Raw genomic sequence first — 16,291 nt, 5'->3', positions numbered from 1 at the left:
CTTAACTATTTCAGAACTAACCGTAGGCGGACTGGTGCCATGTGGACATCCGTCAGTGGTCGAGGTGGGGGAATTGGCTTGGTCGGTACATAGAAATACTGAAGCGAAGAACTCATTGAAGAGCTCTGCTTTTCTTCTGCCCTGGTCGGATATGGGCAGTCCTGTGGTCTCCTCTGGGGAAGAGTGGCCAGGGAGAGGCCCCTGGCCCTGTGGGGTTTCCCCAGGCTCATTGGCAGCTCCCTCAGGTGGCTCTTGCCCTGCCATCAGAGGTTTGGTGGGAAGGGGTCAGTTGGGGTGCATGAAAGGGAACCATGAGGTCCCCCTCTGCCTGGGGGGAGAAAAGTGGCTTGATGCAGGGGGGTCCAGGGAGTCTCCTCCAGCTGCATCAGGTGGAGGCTATGGGAGGGTGGTGTGTATGTGAGGGGCTGGGGCTGGGGCCAGGGTCAGGGCTGGGAGAACAGAAAGAACACACATAGGGACACACACAGGAGGGAGGAGGAAGCATGCCGCTGGCTTACTTAGCTGCACACAAACACTGGGAGAGGGGGGCTGGAGCACAGGGCTCACCTCAGGAAGACAAATACAGAGGTCCTGCTTGAGCAGCTAGCAAGCAGGTAGCAGGTGGTGGTGGTGGAGGGGCCCCACTGGTGTTGTGAGGTCCCCTCTGGCTGCAGGCGGCGGCAGGTAGTGGCTGGTAGTTGTGAGGGTTCCCCCTGAGAGAGGAGGGGGGCTTGTAGGTCCTGGAGAGGCAGTGGTGGTGGTGTTGGGGAGAGCAGGAGCCTGCAGCAGCTTCTCAGGCTCTTGCTGCTCCTTGCCAAGCTCCAGCAGCAGCCAAGGGAAGTGGTGCTCAGAGGCTGCTGGGCAAGAGGGACCTATGGTCTGACACAGTAAATGGCAATTCTTTTGTTCATACGTGGGGCAGGAGCTGGTTAGGCACTGGGCACTCAAAAGGAGAAAATAAACTCTCAAATGAGGTTTTATTCTGCAATGTGACCTGTAAACATAGCCCTTGCTCAGCAAGCTGTCTCCTGGTGAGACTTGGGGTACTCACTCCTGTTAGTGAGTGCCTACAAGTTCCAACCTGTAGGCAAGTGTGTCGCACACCAACCCCACAGGGAAGCAGTTTGGCTGTCAGACCCAGGAGAATTATAAGGCAGGTAGCTAGAGAGATCTTCTCATTGGTTGCCAGTAAAGCATTTTGCCTTAGCATATCTGCAAGTCAGTAAGTACAGAATCCCAGCACACAGTCCCCAGCCTATGAAGGCTTTGTATTTGTCTGCTTGACCTTCACTGTCCAGCATGCACTCACAGGTTAGGGTGGGGCAATGAGTCTTTGTGCTTGTTCTGGGCAGGTGAAAAAGCTGCAGTCAATCCTGAAGCCCATGATGCTGCGACGGCTGAAGGATGATGTGGAAAAAAACCTGGCACCCAAGCAGGAGACCATCATCGAGGTAGAGCTGACCAACATCCAGAAGAAATACTACCGGGCCATCCTGGAGAAGAACTTTTCCTTCCTGTCAAAGGGTGCCAACCAACACAACATGCCCAACCTCATCAACACAATGATGGAGCTACGCAAGTGCTGCAACCACCCGTACCTCATCAATGGTGAGAAGTAGGTCATGGGGATAGGGAATATGGCATACCAATGTGCCTAGCTCCTCTGGAAACTTCACAGGCACTGGAACAACCCATGCATTATTAATAGTGAGGGGCAGGGCATGGGGGTAGGCTGGGCTAGAAACCTGGGGGTGTCTATACTAACACACCCAAGCTTATTAGCACCATGATACAGGGCTGATGAATCATAGAATAAGAGAACTAGAAAGGACCTCTGAAGGTCATCTAATAAAACTCCCTGGTCAAGGCAGGTTTATCTCAGACAAATGTTTGTTTAACTTGCACTTAAATGCAGAATTTTTGCAGCATCTCTAGGTATAATCTGCATCAGTATTTAACCACCCTGAAAGTTAGAAAGTTATTCCTAGTATCTAAACTAAATCTCCTATGTTGCAGTTTAAGTCCATTACTTAAGGAGTTACCCAAGTACTGCAACCACCCATACCAGATCAGTGATGGGGCTGTGCTCAGGGCAAGGACTTTTTCTCAGCTCTCTATTCTGGGAATGAGCCCTATTTCTCCCTACATCTGACCATTCACCAGCTTTAGAGATCACCTTATTTAGGGATTGGGCCTTGCTCTTTAGTAGCTAATACTTCTGTGCATTCAGCTTCTGCAGGATGCTGCTTAACTTGCCCATTGCTAATCATCTGCTCTTGGCTGTAATGGGATGAACAGTTGCAGGTGGTAAACAATTTGTGTTCAGGGGAAATCTAGATTGCCTGTTTTGCTTGACAATTTCTTATAGTGCATTTATTGTAGGGTGAAGGTGCCTCAGAGTGCCTTAAAATTAGAATATCTATACTACAGATCCCCTTGTGGATGGCTTTCCCTTTTTCTCTCAAAAGCTAAGCAAGGCCATGCTGGCACTGGATTTGGATGGGAGATCTCCAATCCAGGGGATCCCCAGAGATGATTTGGTTAGGAATGAAGCAGTGCTGGTTTGGGCATAATGTGAATGGGTGCTGGCAACTTGTGATAGACCTGTAAGACAGGCCTGGCCAGATCATGCTCAGATTCTCCTGAAGGATTATTTATATGAAATGGAATGCAAATCCCCTTGCTCTGCATCCATGGCTGACTACCTCAGCAGAGAGGCTTGGACTGAAAGAAGCACAGAGATTTGAAACCTCCTCTTCCTCACTCCTCTTTGGGTGCAGGCCCTGTGGATCAGAGGGTAAATTGCCATGAGATTCCCTTTCCTTCTTAGTTGGTCCCTTACCTAGTGGTCTTGCTCCCTACACCATTACAGAGCTCTGTGTCTTGCCACCTATCCCTTGTGCATCATGGCTGAGTGATATTAACGCCTCGGACATGACTCACTGGGTCATGGTATCATACAGTTTTGAGGGTTGGGGGCCATGTTGCCATTGCCAGTAGAAAGCAGAGCAAGGGTAGGTGTTCCAGGGGATAACTTTCCATCTTGCTTTGCAGGGGCAGAAGAGAAAATCCTGGAAGATTTCCGTAAAACACACAGCTCAGATGCACCAGACTTCCAGCTGCAGGCAATGATCCAGGCAGCTGGCAAGCTGGTGCTGATTGACAAGCTGCTCCCCAAACTAATTGCTGGTGGACACAAGGTGCTGATCTTTTCCCAGATGGTGCGCTGCCTTGACATCCTGGAGGACTATCTCATCCAGAGGCGGTTAGTACAGCCCAGAGTTGCCTTGAGCTCAACTCAGGTCTCCACATCCCTGCTGTACTTCAGACCAAGGTTGGAGGGATAGATCTTTTCCTATTTATCTAGTATTCCAAAGGAGCTTAGCTGTTGTCTGTCCCAATGAAGAACCCGGAAGGTACATTCTCACCACGCAGAATCTTTTCTGGGGGGGCTCCACAATCCATGAACAATGTTAGAAAGGTGCTCCCTGTGCACACCCTGGCCTGTGTGCCCCTCTGTCATCCCTCATCATGATCTGCACCAGCAATGACTGTACAGAAGCAGGACATTGTAAGTTAAGGCTTATCCTATGCCTGCTGCCCCTTCTGGACCAGATATTGGAGCTTCAGGTACATTGGTCATGGGGTGCTGCAGATTCTCTTGTCACAAAAGAAGAAGAGGCCTGGCTTATGAGGGGACTAAACAGTGGGAGCTAGCAAGCCACAAGTAAATCGAAGCCCCTGGCCCTGTCTGTCTTCTGAATTGTCAGAGCCACTAGGCATGTAAAAAAGTTTCTATGAAGCCCTGGGCAGCTTTGGGGCATTAGCTATCTTTTGCACAATTGGGCTGCTCTCCATCCACCCAACATCAGGGAATGTTGGGAGCCTTGTCAATGTGAAATGAATGTGCTGGAATCACTAGAACATTCCCTGTCCAATAGTTTGCACCCCTCAGCAGCCAAAAGCTGGTGCTTTAGAGATGGGGGGCCTCCTTCCCAGTGACCCTTTCTGGCATTGCCAGACTGTATTGTCATGCAGCCTGTGTCATTTGTTTCCCTGTCTGAGCAGATACACCTATGAACGGATTGATGGACGAGTGCGTGGGAACCTGCGCCAAGCTGCTATTGATCGCTTCTGTAAGCCAGACTCAGATCGCTTTGTCTTCCTCTTGTGCACCAGGGCAGGAGGCCTGGGCATTAACCTCACAGCTGCTGACACCTGCATCATATTTGATTCAGATTGGAACCCGCAGAATGACCTCCAGGTAATGAGTAGCAGGGCCCTAATGGCACCTTCAGGAGTGACACAGGATCTTGTGACTAATTATATTTATAGCAGAGGTAGAGTATGCTAGCTATTGGGACAATGGGGCAGGGCATCACTCAGCCAGGGATAGTAAATGGAGTTACAAGTTGGAGCACTGTACATCTTTAGTGCTAGTCAGTGAGACCCAAGAACAGGGCACCATCCATTACAAATGATAACCAGTTAGGCTGTGCAGTGCAGCACCATGCATCACTGGAAATAACCAGTGAAAGTGCAGAGCTGGGGTGACACTCGCTGGGAAATACTGGTAGTCACAGGCCAAGGTGGTTCTCAAAGTTCATCTGAGTTCAGAGCAACCACGCTGGGTAGAGCCCTCCCCACCATGGCCCAGGTGGCAGGAGGAGTAGTCCTCAGTCCTGCATAGACTGCAGAAACTGAGACTGGCATTCAGGGTACCTGTGTGTGTCTCTGTGGGGCTGTGCTAGGGTGTTTGAATCCTGTTCATAGTGCACGTCTGTCTGCATCACACAGACCCTGCCGCTCCTGCAAGTTCAACTCGCTGGCAGTCACAGCAAAGAGGCCAATCAGGCTCCCTGGGGTGGGTTTTCACGTCATCACTCAGGCATGTTGTAAGGGTGGTGGGGAACTGACCCTGCATTGAGACTTAGCTGTGGTGCTCTCACAGAGGAGGACCCAGACAGAACCTGGCCCATAATCCCTTGTTGTCCACTGACTGTGTTTGAGATAACACTCTCTCCTGTCCCAGGCTCAAGCTCGCTGCCACAGAATCGGGCAGAGCAAGGCAGTCAAGGTTTATCGCCTGATCACCAGGAACTCCTATGAGCGGGAGATGTTTGACAAAGCCAGTCTGAAGCTGGGCCTGGACAAAGCTGTTCTGCAAGACATTAATCGCAAGGGCAGCACCAATGGGGTAGGTTGCCTGCTAGGGTTTGGGCTGGAGCTGAGCGGCAGTAGAGCTCTGCTCCTTTGTTCCTTACCTCTGCTGCTTACTTTAGTATTTCTTCTGTGCTTCATCAGTGAAACTATCTGCAACTGCTTTTCTGGGTGCCTTGAATGACTTTTACTCTGAATAGGCAGGATTGAGTGTAGGGCTGAGCCCCTGAACAGGATGAGGGTCCCTTTTGGGAGGAATTCTTGAACTACCTCAGATTTCCAGTTGTAAAAGATCCCACCAACTGACTCCTTGTAATCACTGTTTCCTTGTCCCTTGGATGGTGAGATGTTCTGAACTCTGATGGGAATTGGTTGCTTACCACTTGAGAAGGAACCACAGCAGGTGACTTTTGTTTGCTTAATTTAGAAGTGTTGCTCCCAAGATGAGATGCATAGCTAGATGAGGATGCAACTTACTAAAAAGCATAGAAGCTCTTGAACAGCTTCCATCAAATTTACTGAATCCAGAGTTGAGTCATCATCTAGGAACACCTCTATGCAAGCGAGGTAACCTAGCTGGAAAGGCATCCTATGTCTCTTCCAGGACAGGGTGTTATGGCCTTTAAAGTAAGCTCCAGCAGGGGATCTGAAGGTACCATGGTATTGTGGATTCTGCAGAGAACTGTTTGCTCTGTACGCCTATCCTTTGCACAGTCTTTTTGAGTATTCCTTGAGTTTTCCAGTCCAGGAGTAACTCCAAGGGAGAGAGAGCCCCAGAGCTCTTTGAACTCTGAGACAGCATCCCTTGTCTTCATGGCCCCACCAGTAAGCTCCAAATGGTCTAATTCCTGATCCTTCTTTAAGGGAAGGAGTGCAATCTAAAGTAAATTGCAGTCATACAGGCAGCATTCCTAAAATAAGACAGCATCTGTCAGTCATCTGAATACAGCTGGCAAAGTCCTTAGTCAGAGTGACAAGCCAAACCTAAGCAGAATCCTTGTCTGCCAGAGGGACAGGCCTAAGCAGCCAGGCCCCTTGCATTCCTGGATTGAAATTTAGAAAGATTGAGACAGTGTATAAGGAATAAGGTTCTAAATGGGCAGTGTCTAATAGCATTATCTCCTTGGATGGGAAGCCAGTTGCTTTGAATTGTTAGAACTAAGCTAGACAAAGCCAGGTAATGGATGTGGGCTTTCTGGGATTCATTAAAACTCTTCCTATTGTAGTTCAGAAAAGCTTTTCCAGCACTTCAACTGGAGGGGGCCATGATTGTGATGACCCATTAAACAGTACAGCTTAATTGTATTATACACCATTCTAAGATCAGCCTGTCAGTGTAGGGCTGAACAGTGCACTGAAAGGAGGGGCACAGAGGGTAAGCAAGGTATCTGTGTGGGAAAAGCAATCTTAGTTCGATTTAATTTTTACAGGTCCAGAGAGGAGTCCTAGAAACCTGTTGCACATGGGCAGGCATGTCTCCCGCCCTGAGCAGTAGTAATCTTAACAAGTCCCAGGCAGGCTTCCAAGAAGAGGGGCGGTATATTTTGTTGCCTCATTTCCTCACCGCATATTTGTTCATTCTTGTACAGCTCTGTTTCCCTTTCTATTCTGGGATTATCGGACCTGCTGTGGCTCTTGTCTGGGGATTCACAAGGTGTTTAGGTTCAGTTCAGTATATGGGGGTTTTGCACAGTGCCCATTCTCCATGTACCATCTTTCCCCGGTTACTTGTCACGCTGGAACTTTGAAAGCCTCTGACAATTGGGCTAGCTCAAGGCCTTGCACTCTCCAGAGGAAACAGAGGTCAAGGCAGCACCTTGCAGAAAACTGGTTCTGGCTCTGCACTCCAGAACTGGAAGCAGCATATGCATGCTATTGTGATGCCTTGCCTGAGCTTACAAGCCCTATTTGTCAGCAGAGGCACGTACTGTGGTGCAGCACTGCACTAACATGGCTATACTGCTTCCATTTTTGGAATTAGCATGTGGAGAGACAGCCTAAGATGTCTCCACACAGTGCTGCCCTGTGCCACGAAGAGACTCCTGAGAGCCTTACTGCCTGTGTACCCCATCACGATACCACTTTCAAGAGGCTGCTCTCACCATTACTAATGTTCTCTGTCTCCTGGTGCAGGTACAACAGCTCTCAAAGATGGAGGTAGAGGACCTATTGCGGAAAGGTGCTTATGGGGCTTTAATGGATGAAGAAGATGAAGGTTCCAAGTTCTGTGAGGAAGATATTGATCAGATCCTGCAGCGCAGAACACAGACAATCACTATCCAGTCTGAGGGGAAGGGCTCCACCTTTGCCAAGGTGCAATGTGCCCAGGGGGATCAGTCTCTCTGCAAGTGGCTTTGGCTTTTAACTGTTCTTTCAGTGCTAGTGTGGGGTGTGCTGGGAACATGTGGAATACCAAAAATGAAAATCCCCAGCTCTTGGCATGGTCTGTTGTTTTCTGATCTTCTCCTGTCTCAACTGGGCAAGGGTTCTGTTGCTACAAAAGCCAAGAAAACTCTCTACCCACAGACTGCTCTCAGGAGTGGGATCCTGCTGGACCCATAATACTTTATGTACCCCATCACAGGCTGGTGCAGCATTATGATAGCAGTGCAGAAGCCAGATGGGCAGCACATAGAGCTCCCTCTCTTCCTGTCTTGATAGCCATGATACTTAGCAGAAGAGGAAGAAAAATAAGCAGCAGCCCATGGGAGCAATAGATGGCAATAAATGGAACTCTGCTTAATTTGATCCCCACTGTACACTCCTTTGGAACCTTTCCTGTGATAGGAAGATTGCATGCAAAGTCTGGTCTTCTGCAGGGTGTAGGGCCTATCTGCACTGAGTGTGTATGGTGGGAGGGTGTTAGTGATTAAAGCCATGACTCAGGGTTTCTGTTTTCAGTGCTGCCTCCAATGAGGCAGATAACTTCCCTGCTTTATCTCAGTGTTGCTCTGTAAAATGCTGCTTCTCTGCCCTGAAGAGACCTTTCTTATTCTGCAGATCTGTTGCCTAGTGTGTTGGTCAAATCTGCTGGCTTCTGTAAGTTCTCAGAAGCTACATGGCCCTGGGGAGGGTGCTGAAATCTGCTCTTTCTTCATAGAATCATAGAAAATTAGGGTTGGAAGGGTCCTCAGGAGGTCAGCTACTTCAACCCCCTGCCCAAAGCAGGACCATCCCCAACTAGATCATCCCAGCCAAGGCTTTATCTAGCTGGGTCTTAAAAACCTTTAAGGATGGAAAGTCCACAGGCTCTCTTCCAGTGCTTTACTACCCTCTTAGTGAGAGAGCTTTTCCTAATATCTAACCTAAGCTTCCCTTACTGCAACTTAAGACCGTTGCTCCTTGTTCTGTCATCTGCTACCACTGAGAACAGTCTAACTCTATCTCGTCATAACCACTCATCAGGTAATTGAAGGCTGTTACTAACCCCCCACCCTCTTTCTTGTGCATCATCATCAGAATTGAGAGCCATATTCTAGTTGCAGAGCCAGAATCTCCTACCTGTGCCAGCTGGGGCAGCAGGAGGCCTGCACAGTCTGTTACTGGGGAGGTTTTGTGAGCTGGAAGGAGCTGCGCTGAGCTGTCAGGTCCCAAGGGAATTTTAGGGCCAGCCTTTTACTTGTGGCTTGAGCCCAAACAACCTGGAGTCCATCTACACTTGGCCCATTAGAATCTGTGTTGCAATCTTTACAGGTGTCTTACCAGAGTAAAAGCACACTTGAAAGCTGAGCTGCCAGTACTATAGAAAGGCCCTGTACAGTGTCTCCCTGAAATGAGACAAAAATGAGATACAGTTGGTAAGGGATGTTAAAGAAAAAAGTTCTATAAATACATTGGACAGAAAAGAAATACCAATGAAACTGTGGGTACACTGCTCTGTAGCTAGGGTGAACTATTAACAGAAGTCCCAAAGAAGGGAGAGCTGCTCAATGCCTACTTTGCCTCCATCATCGTAACATAAGCAAACTGAGAGCAAATAGCTAAGAAAAATAATACAAAGGAGAAGGAGGGCTGAGGATCAAGATAGGCAAAGCGTATGCCTGAGAGCTCTTGACAAACTTGGAATTAATTTTAAGTCAGCAGGGCTTGATTAAATTCATCCCAGTTTGTTGAAGAAACTGGCTGAAGAAATCTCAGAGCCATTGGAAGACATGTGAGAACTGGAGAATTGTTCTTAAAAAAGGGATGAAAGGAGAACTCTGAGAATTACAAACCAGTCATCCTACCTAAGTTCAATACCTGGGAAGTTACTGGAGCTAATTAGAAAATAGTCACTCTATAAACAGCTGGAGAAGAAAGGCATGATTGCTAGCAGCCAACATGGGACAAGTCACGCCAAACAAACTTCCGTGACAGAGTAACCAGTTTGGTGGATGAAGGGAATGCAGTGAACATAATATACATGGACTTTATTAAGGACTTGATGTGTTCTCAGAGAAATGTGGGATAGATAAAATTACTGTTAGATGGATATGCAACTGGCTCAATATCCACAAGCAAGGAATAACTGTAACTGGATTGATGTCAGAATGGCAGGAGGTTGCAAGTTCAAGTTCATTAATGACTTGGATGTAGTAATAGATTCCTAGTCAAGTTTGTAAATTACATGAAACTAAGAGAGGTTGCAAACACACTGGAGATTAGAATTGGAATGCAAAGGATCTTGTTTAATTGGAGAACTGGATTATAGGGGTTTTTTTCTGAGATTTACTCTAAATATGCTTTACTGCTTTTTAAACTATGCTAAGCCCTGGTTAGACCTCAGCTGGAGTATAGTGTGCAGTGCTAAGTTCCTCATTTTAGGAAAGATGTAGAGAAACTGAAAAGGGTCCCAAGATAAGTAATTCAAGCTGTATGAGGAAAGGCTGAAACAATTAGATGTGTTTAGTTTGGTAAAGAAGAGATTAAAGGTGGACATGATCACTGTTTTCCAATATTTGAGAGGCTGCCATAAAGAAAAGGGAGAACAACTGAAAACTTCAACAAAGCAGATCTTAAGTAAATCTCAGAAAAAAAGCCTCTTAATTGTACTAATAGGATGATGAACAAGCTGCCCAGGGAAACTGCGATCTCCATCACTGGAGGCTTTCAAGAAAAGGCTGGATAGGCATCTATCTGAGATGGTTTAGGAATAATGCATCCTGCATTTGTGCAGGGTGTTGACGTAAATGCCTTTGAGGTCCCTTCTGTGATTCTATGAATGGAAGCATTGAGATATTTGGACTCTTGAGATTTATTTTTCCAGGAGCCCTGCTCTGTTACTGGAGAGAGGGAATGTATTACATTCCAGTGGCATTGAGAACTAAGCCCTAGCAGTGTTTTGAACCCTCTCTAATGAACTGAGGCCCATGGAAACTGCTGCTCCCATGGCTGGCATTCTGAGCACTGGTTGGAAGGATGGGGCCATACTAGTTATTATCCATTCTCAGGGTAAAATGGCACAATTTAAATTCCCAGTGAGTTAGACATGAGCATTTGAAAATGAGGCTGGCTCCCAGCTCCCCTTAGCAAATGTTGGCACAGTGCTTTCTTGCCAGTAATTCTTTTAAGTGCAGGCTGATGTGCTATTGCGGGGGGGCGCTCTGTGCGTCTGCGATAATAAAGCTGTTTTTGCTGTAGTAAGATGATGGATTGAAGTCTGTTTACTTGCTCTTTCACTCCTAGGCCAGCTTTGTAGCTTCAGGAAACAGAACTGACATTTCCTTGGATGATCCCAACTTCTGGCAGAAGTGGGCTAAGATAGCAGATCTGGACACAGACACAAAGAATGAAAAGGTAGGGTCAGTGCACATGGATTTGAAGACTGACACAGTTGCACACACTCATTTTCCCATATGCTTGATTATGCATGGACATACGTGCCCCCTCTTCCCCCCCATACATACACTCACATGCATGCTACTCCATTTACAATAAATCCATTGGCAGATTCTGTAAGATTCTAGTTCCTCAGCTGGGAAATGTGTGTTCCAGCTATGTATTGCTACACAGATGTGGTGCTGTATTCTAAGGGGCTGCTTCTCAAAGACTGGGAGAAACCTCTATGTCTACTAGCAAGTACAAAGGAGGAGTCAATAGAACACGGGTGACTAAGTTACTGACAGCTCTGGAAACCATAAACCAAGCTCTTTGGGATTATGCAGATTGCAGTGTGATAGAGATAAGAGCTTAGCAAATTTCTTGACAAGGAAGGAACAACCTTATAAGTGACAGTCACAGCCATTTTATTTTGCAGCAATGGAACCAGAAGGCTCTTTTGGAAATGCCCTGGTATGCTGGACATGCAGTGCATTTGTACTGCACTGTGTATGCCTCTCACTTTACTAGGAAAGTAATGGGAAGAGAGGCTTTATTTGGCAACTGTAAATGCCTTATAGTGTAGTGCTTGATTTAAGTGCTGGAAGCTGGCCCAGTTGTATGCATTCCCAATACGTGGTGCCAAACCCAGAACAGATTTTTTCCCAGACTCTTTCATATCATCATCCACCAGATCTATTCTGTCCATCTGCAAGGCACTAGGGGACATGGTTAAGTAGGTACTCTAGGCTCACTGAAGCAATCTGCGCTAAGGTGCCTCAGAGAGCCCCTATGAGAACTGCCATAATGCTGATCCCAGTGTGACTAGCCAGACCGGAATATCATCAAGGACCCTTAGATCCCCATTTAACCTTCTTTCCAGAGGCATAACAGGGCAGCTCTGCATCCTGGTGGCACACAGGGCAGCACCAACTACTAGGCTGCTGTTGACAGTGTAGCTGGCTGGGAGTATTGGTAGCTGCTATTCTTGTACCCCCCTTTTCCCTGACCCCTCATTAGTTAGACTACTGCTCTTTTCTGTCAAAGCCAATAAATATTAACTTCCTGGGGCAGTAACCAATCACCCAAAGATTTTAGAAAGAGTGAACATTTCAGTCCTCAGGAAGCTAGTCTTTTTGCCACTGGCAAAGAATAGGGGAGATTGCAGTACTACCCATGCCCATGTCCCAGCCCTGGTAGGTCTTTGATTAGGTGATATAAGCACATATGATTCAAGCAGCTGGGTGGAGCCCCATGCTACAGAGGGATATAAAACCCAAGTGATGTCCTTGCCAATCTGCCTAAGTAAAAATTCCTTGACCCCAAACCTGGTGATAAGTTTGACTTCTAACATGAACAAAGCACACCAAACAGGTTTTTAATGAAACAGAACATCCAATGAATGGTTGTCAGGGCAAAACTATGTGGTTCTGTTACTGCCCCAGATGCAGGATACCTTAAGATCTGTGCATAGCTGGTGAATTGCAAAGCACACTACTGGTTTTGCACACCCCCTGCACACACTAATCTCATCCCTTCAACTGTAGGGCTACAGGCTTGTTACCACAGTGACCACCTGGCCTTGATCCTCTGAGGGTGCAGTGCTAACTGGGGGCTGTGCAGTAGAAATATTTGCCCCAACAGTGATTCCCATCATTTATTAAACTGAAAATGAAATTAAATGATAATTAGACCGCTCTGGCAAGGTAGCACTTGTCACGAGAAAGACTGAGGTCTCATGGGTCTACTGTGCTTCCTGCCACCCTGCTTAATTCCAAAGTATGTGTAATTATCTCTTTAACCATGCTCTCTGTTGTGAGTTATTCTTAACATATTGCTTCTGGATTCTAGTGCAGCATGAAAGAATTGTAAAGAGCCACTGTACAGCATTATAGCAATGAGAAGCCACTAAACAGGAGCCCTAGTGTGTGGCTTATTGACCCTGTGGGGGCTCAGTAGCCTCTGTTGCACCTACAGACACCATTCCTCACTAGTCTGCAGGGCTGCCCAACAAACGTATTGGCCTGCATATGAAACAGACCATTGCAAACTTGACCTGCTGTTGCTTTAATTTGAGTCTATGGGCTACAAGAATGGTTGTTCATTGGACAGGGCATTTCTTTCTTTTTTTAACTTCTTGTTTATTCAGGAAAATATGGAATTCTAATATTGGACTAATAATATACAGGAATCACAAGAGATTTAAGTTATTACATATTTACAAACTAAATAATATGCAACAATCTGCATAAATTAGCATACATTATTAATATAATGCATATATGTAAATGTAAGATTCAGTAATATTAATTAATATTCAAAGATTCTGGCTAGAGACTGAGTTATTGGATGGGAAATACATATATATATGGGCTGCCAAATCATTCAAAAAAATTATCACAATTGCTCTATTAAAAAAAATTAGTCACAATTAATTGTGATTTTAATCACACAGCTAAAATTCAAAATTATGCAAAATTATGCAGGTACTTTGTATGGTTGGGGGGTGGGGATGGGTTGTGTGTGCGAATTTGTGAAGGTGTGGGGAACTGTGGGTGTGTGAGGGGGATTGGGAGCCTGGGGAAGGCAGTTTCTACATGCCCTAGCAGGATGTGGGGTACTGTGGGTCAGGTGTGAGAGGCACCAGCAGGGCTGAGGGGGCTGTGTGGCTTGGGAGTGAGGGGCAGGCGCGCGCGCGCGCGCACACACACACACACACACACACACACACACACACACACACACTCTACCCAGCAGGTAAGCCTGTGGAGGGGTATGGGCATGGGGGGGGCAGATCAAAGCCCCACAGTGAGGGAGGGAGTGGGGCAGAGGCTGGGCTGAATGGGGCCCTAGAGCCAGGGCAAGTTGTGGGACAGAGCGGCAGTCCAGATGGGGGGAGGGGATATGTGGCTTCTGCTGCTCTGCCCACCCCAGGGGGAAGCACAGGGGGCATATGCCCCCCAAATTTGTGTGCAGGGAGTAGTCAGGCTGCGGGCTTGGGGCTCTACATCCTGTTGCCCTTGCTCCGGAGGCCATGCGATGCCATGTTGTGTTTCCCGCCACTGGACGGGCAGGGGACACATGATACAGCCAGCATGCAGCTCCCGGGGCAAAGGCAACAGGGTGCAAAGAGCCCCAGCCCACAGCCTGCCTTCACCCCATGCAAAAATCTGGGGGACACATGCCTCCCTATGCCATGACCTGCCCCAGTCCTGGGGCTTCATTTACCCCATTCTCTGCCCCACTCCCTCCCTCACCACGGGGGCCTCAGTCTGCCCCCCTGCCTTTCCCTCCCCATTTTCCTTCTCTCTCACAGGCTTACCTGGCAGGCAGTTCTCTACACACTGCCAGGCTGTGTTCTGTGTCTGTGCATGCCATTCCTCATCCCTGCTGCAGCAGCCCAGAGCCCATGCCTGGGATGCCCTGCGGTCCTCTGCGCTGCCATCACTGCTCCACTGGGTGGCCCCAGAAGCAGTGATGATGGCAGTGGAGTGAAGCCTGGGCATGGGCTCCAAAACCATGTGTGCGATTAATGTGTTAAAAAAATTAACTCAGTATCGATTAACGCATTTATCACGTGCACTAACCATGATCAATTGACAGCCCTAATATCTCTGTGTGTGTGTATTACCTTGAGCTGCCTTCACCTCTTTATAATATAAAAAAATAAAAAATAAAGCTTATCTAGATTATGTTTGGTCTACTTAATATACCTGCAGTGCTCTTTTAGTCCCTGTGTATCTTGTTATACATTCTCACCCTAAAATGCTTAAAGTGTGAGGTTGCACTCTAACCCTCAGATGGAAAGCAATATTTATCCCTTCCACACCTGAGTAGTGACCTCCTTCCAGGGAGATTCCTGACTCCCAACTTAGGAGAGTCATGGCACTATATTACAATTCGTCAGATACTGTTTTTTGAAGTATATTGTACAGAGCCTTCCTCTGTCTAATGTATCAGGCCTTCCTCCCAGTCTCTTCACATATTACACTATATTTATATCCACCCCTTACCATTTGCTTTTAGGTTCAGCATATGTTTTTACTTCCCCATTCTCATGATTATTTCAGCTCCCAACATTACCATTTTAATTGTTTTTTCCCCCTTGTGATATTCCCCTTTCCATTTTTTCTTTTCATCACTTCCATTCAGTCCCACTCAAATCCTCTTGAATATCACTAGCTTTATGACTCCTCCAGTCACCTTGTCCTTTTCCTTCAGTATCTTTTTTTCTCTTGTTCAATATTATGGTCTTGCTTCTTGCTGTGTGTATTAGTTTCAGGCAGAGATTCCAAGGTGCTTTCTATTTAGCTTAATTTCTCAAGGATTTTAAGGCCTTTTTTCTCCTTTATAATGTTCACAATTTGTGAAGATAATTTTAAAAGGGAAACCCCATCTTTAGCTTATACTTGCTTCTCTGAGAGATGGTGTAATTCACTCAGTTCCTTCCATCTCCTTTATGTTGTCTGTAACAAGTCTTGAAACATTTGTATTTTACATCCTCCCAAGTAGGATCCAAAGTCTCTCTAACTTTCTTTAGAATTAGATGCTTTTGGTCAAAACAGAGCAAACATAGTCTCATCTCTTGGTTTGAGTTGCGGGGAGATTAGGGCGTTTTGTGTGCTCTGTTGGCAAGGACTGTTGTCTTTGTTTTCAGGTGTAGAAAGAAATGGAATACCAACTGGTAGAGGTGCACTGACACATTGGTCCATATCATATCGGCACTGATAAAAGGAAAATTGACAATATCGGCAATCGGGTTTTTTTGGCTAATGTGGCTGATTATGTTGGCAATAAATGCCTTGTGTATGCGCGCAGCTGTAGCATGCATGCAGCCAGGAGTGCAGCCGAGCAGTTTGGAGAGCAGTGTCCAGCTGGTAAGTCTGTGGAGGGGAAGGGGCGTGGGGGAGGGAAAAAGCATGAGGGGGGGCAGATCGAGGCCCTCACAGTGAAGGAGGGGCTGGGGCTCAGGCAGGTGCTGCCCAGCCGGGGCATGGCAGGGTGCAGGATAGAGCCACAGGTGGCTTGTCCAGGGGTGGTGCGGGGGAGCACCTCCCACTGCTGTGCACGCCCCGGGGGAGGTGGGTGGGTCACATGCCCCCCAGATTCATGCATGTGGCGAAGGCAGGCTGTGTGCTTAGGGCCAGGGCTGTGCCAGGCTCTTCCTGGCATGGGAGCTGGGCCAGAGCTACACTCAGGGAAGGCAGGGATGGGGCAGACCGTGGCAGCGCTGGGAGGGGGTGCTCTGGCAAATTTTGGGGTGGCTGTAGCCCCCCCTCCGCACCCAGTGCTGCCACTGCCTGCCCCACCCAGCCTGAGCACAGCCGTGGCCCAG

General features: G+C 47.4%; 1 protein-coding gene across 1 annotated transcript in view; it reads left to right on the top strand.

Annotated features, from left to right (window-relative positions):
• Window positions 1-16,291, top strand: part of CHD6 (chromodomain helicase DNA binding protein 6) — a 251,204-nt gene that overhangs the window by 129,836 nt on the left and 105,077 nt on the right. Inside the window, 6 exon segments of the mRNA XM_025216269.1 lie at window positions 1,353-1,608; window positions 3,055-3,265; window positions 4,069-4,264; window positions 5,033-5,197; window positions 7,294-7,473; window positions 10,825-10,935. Coding sequence (XP_025072054.1) covers window positions 1,353-1,608; window positions 3,055-3,265; window positions 4,069-4,264; window positions 5,033-5,197; window positions 7,294-7,473; window positions 10,825-10,935 — 1,119 coding nt within the window.

This window comes from Alligator sinensis, unplaced genomic scaffold (assembly GCF_000455745.1).
Source record: "Alligator sinensis unplaced genomic scaffold, ASM45574v1 scaffold338_1, whole genome shotgun sequence".
Taxonomy (NCBI): domain Eukaryota; kingdom Metazoa; phylum Chordata; order Crocodylia; family Alligatoridae; genus Alligator; species Alligator sinensis.
Note: the sequence above shows the minus strand (reverse complement) of the source record. Positions and strands in the feature narration are given on the sequence as shown.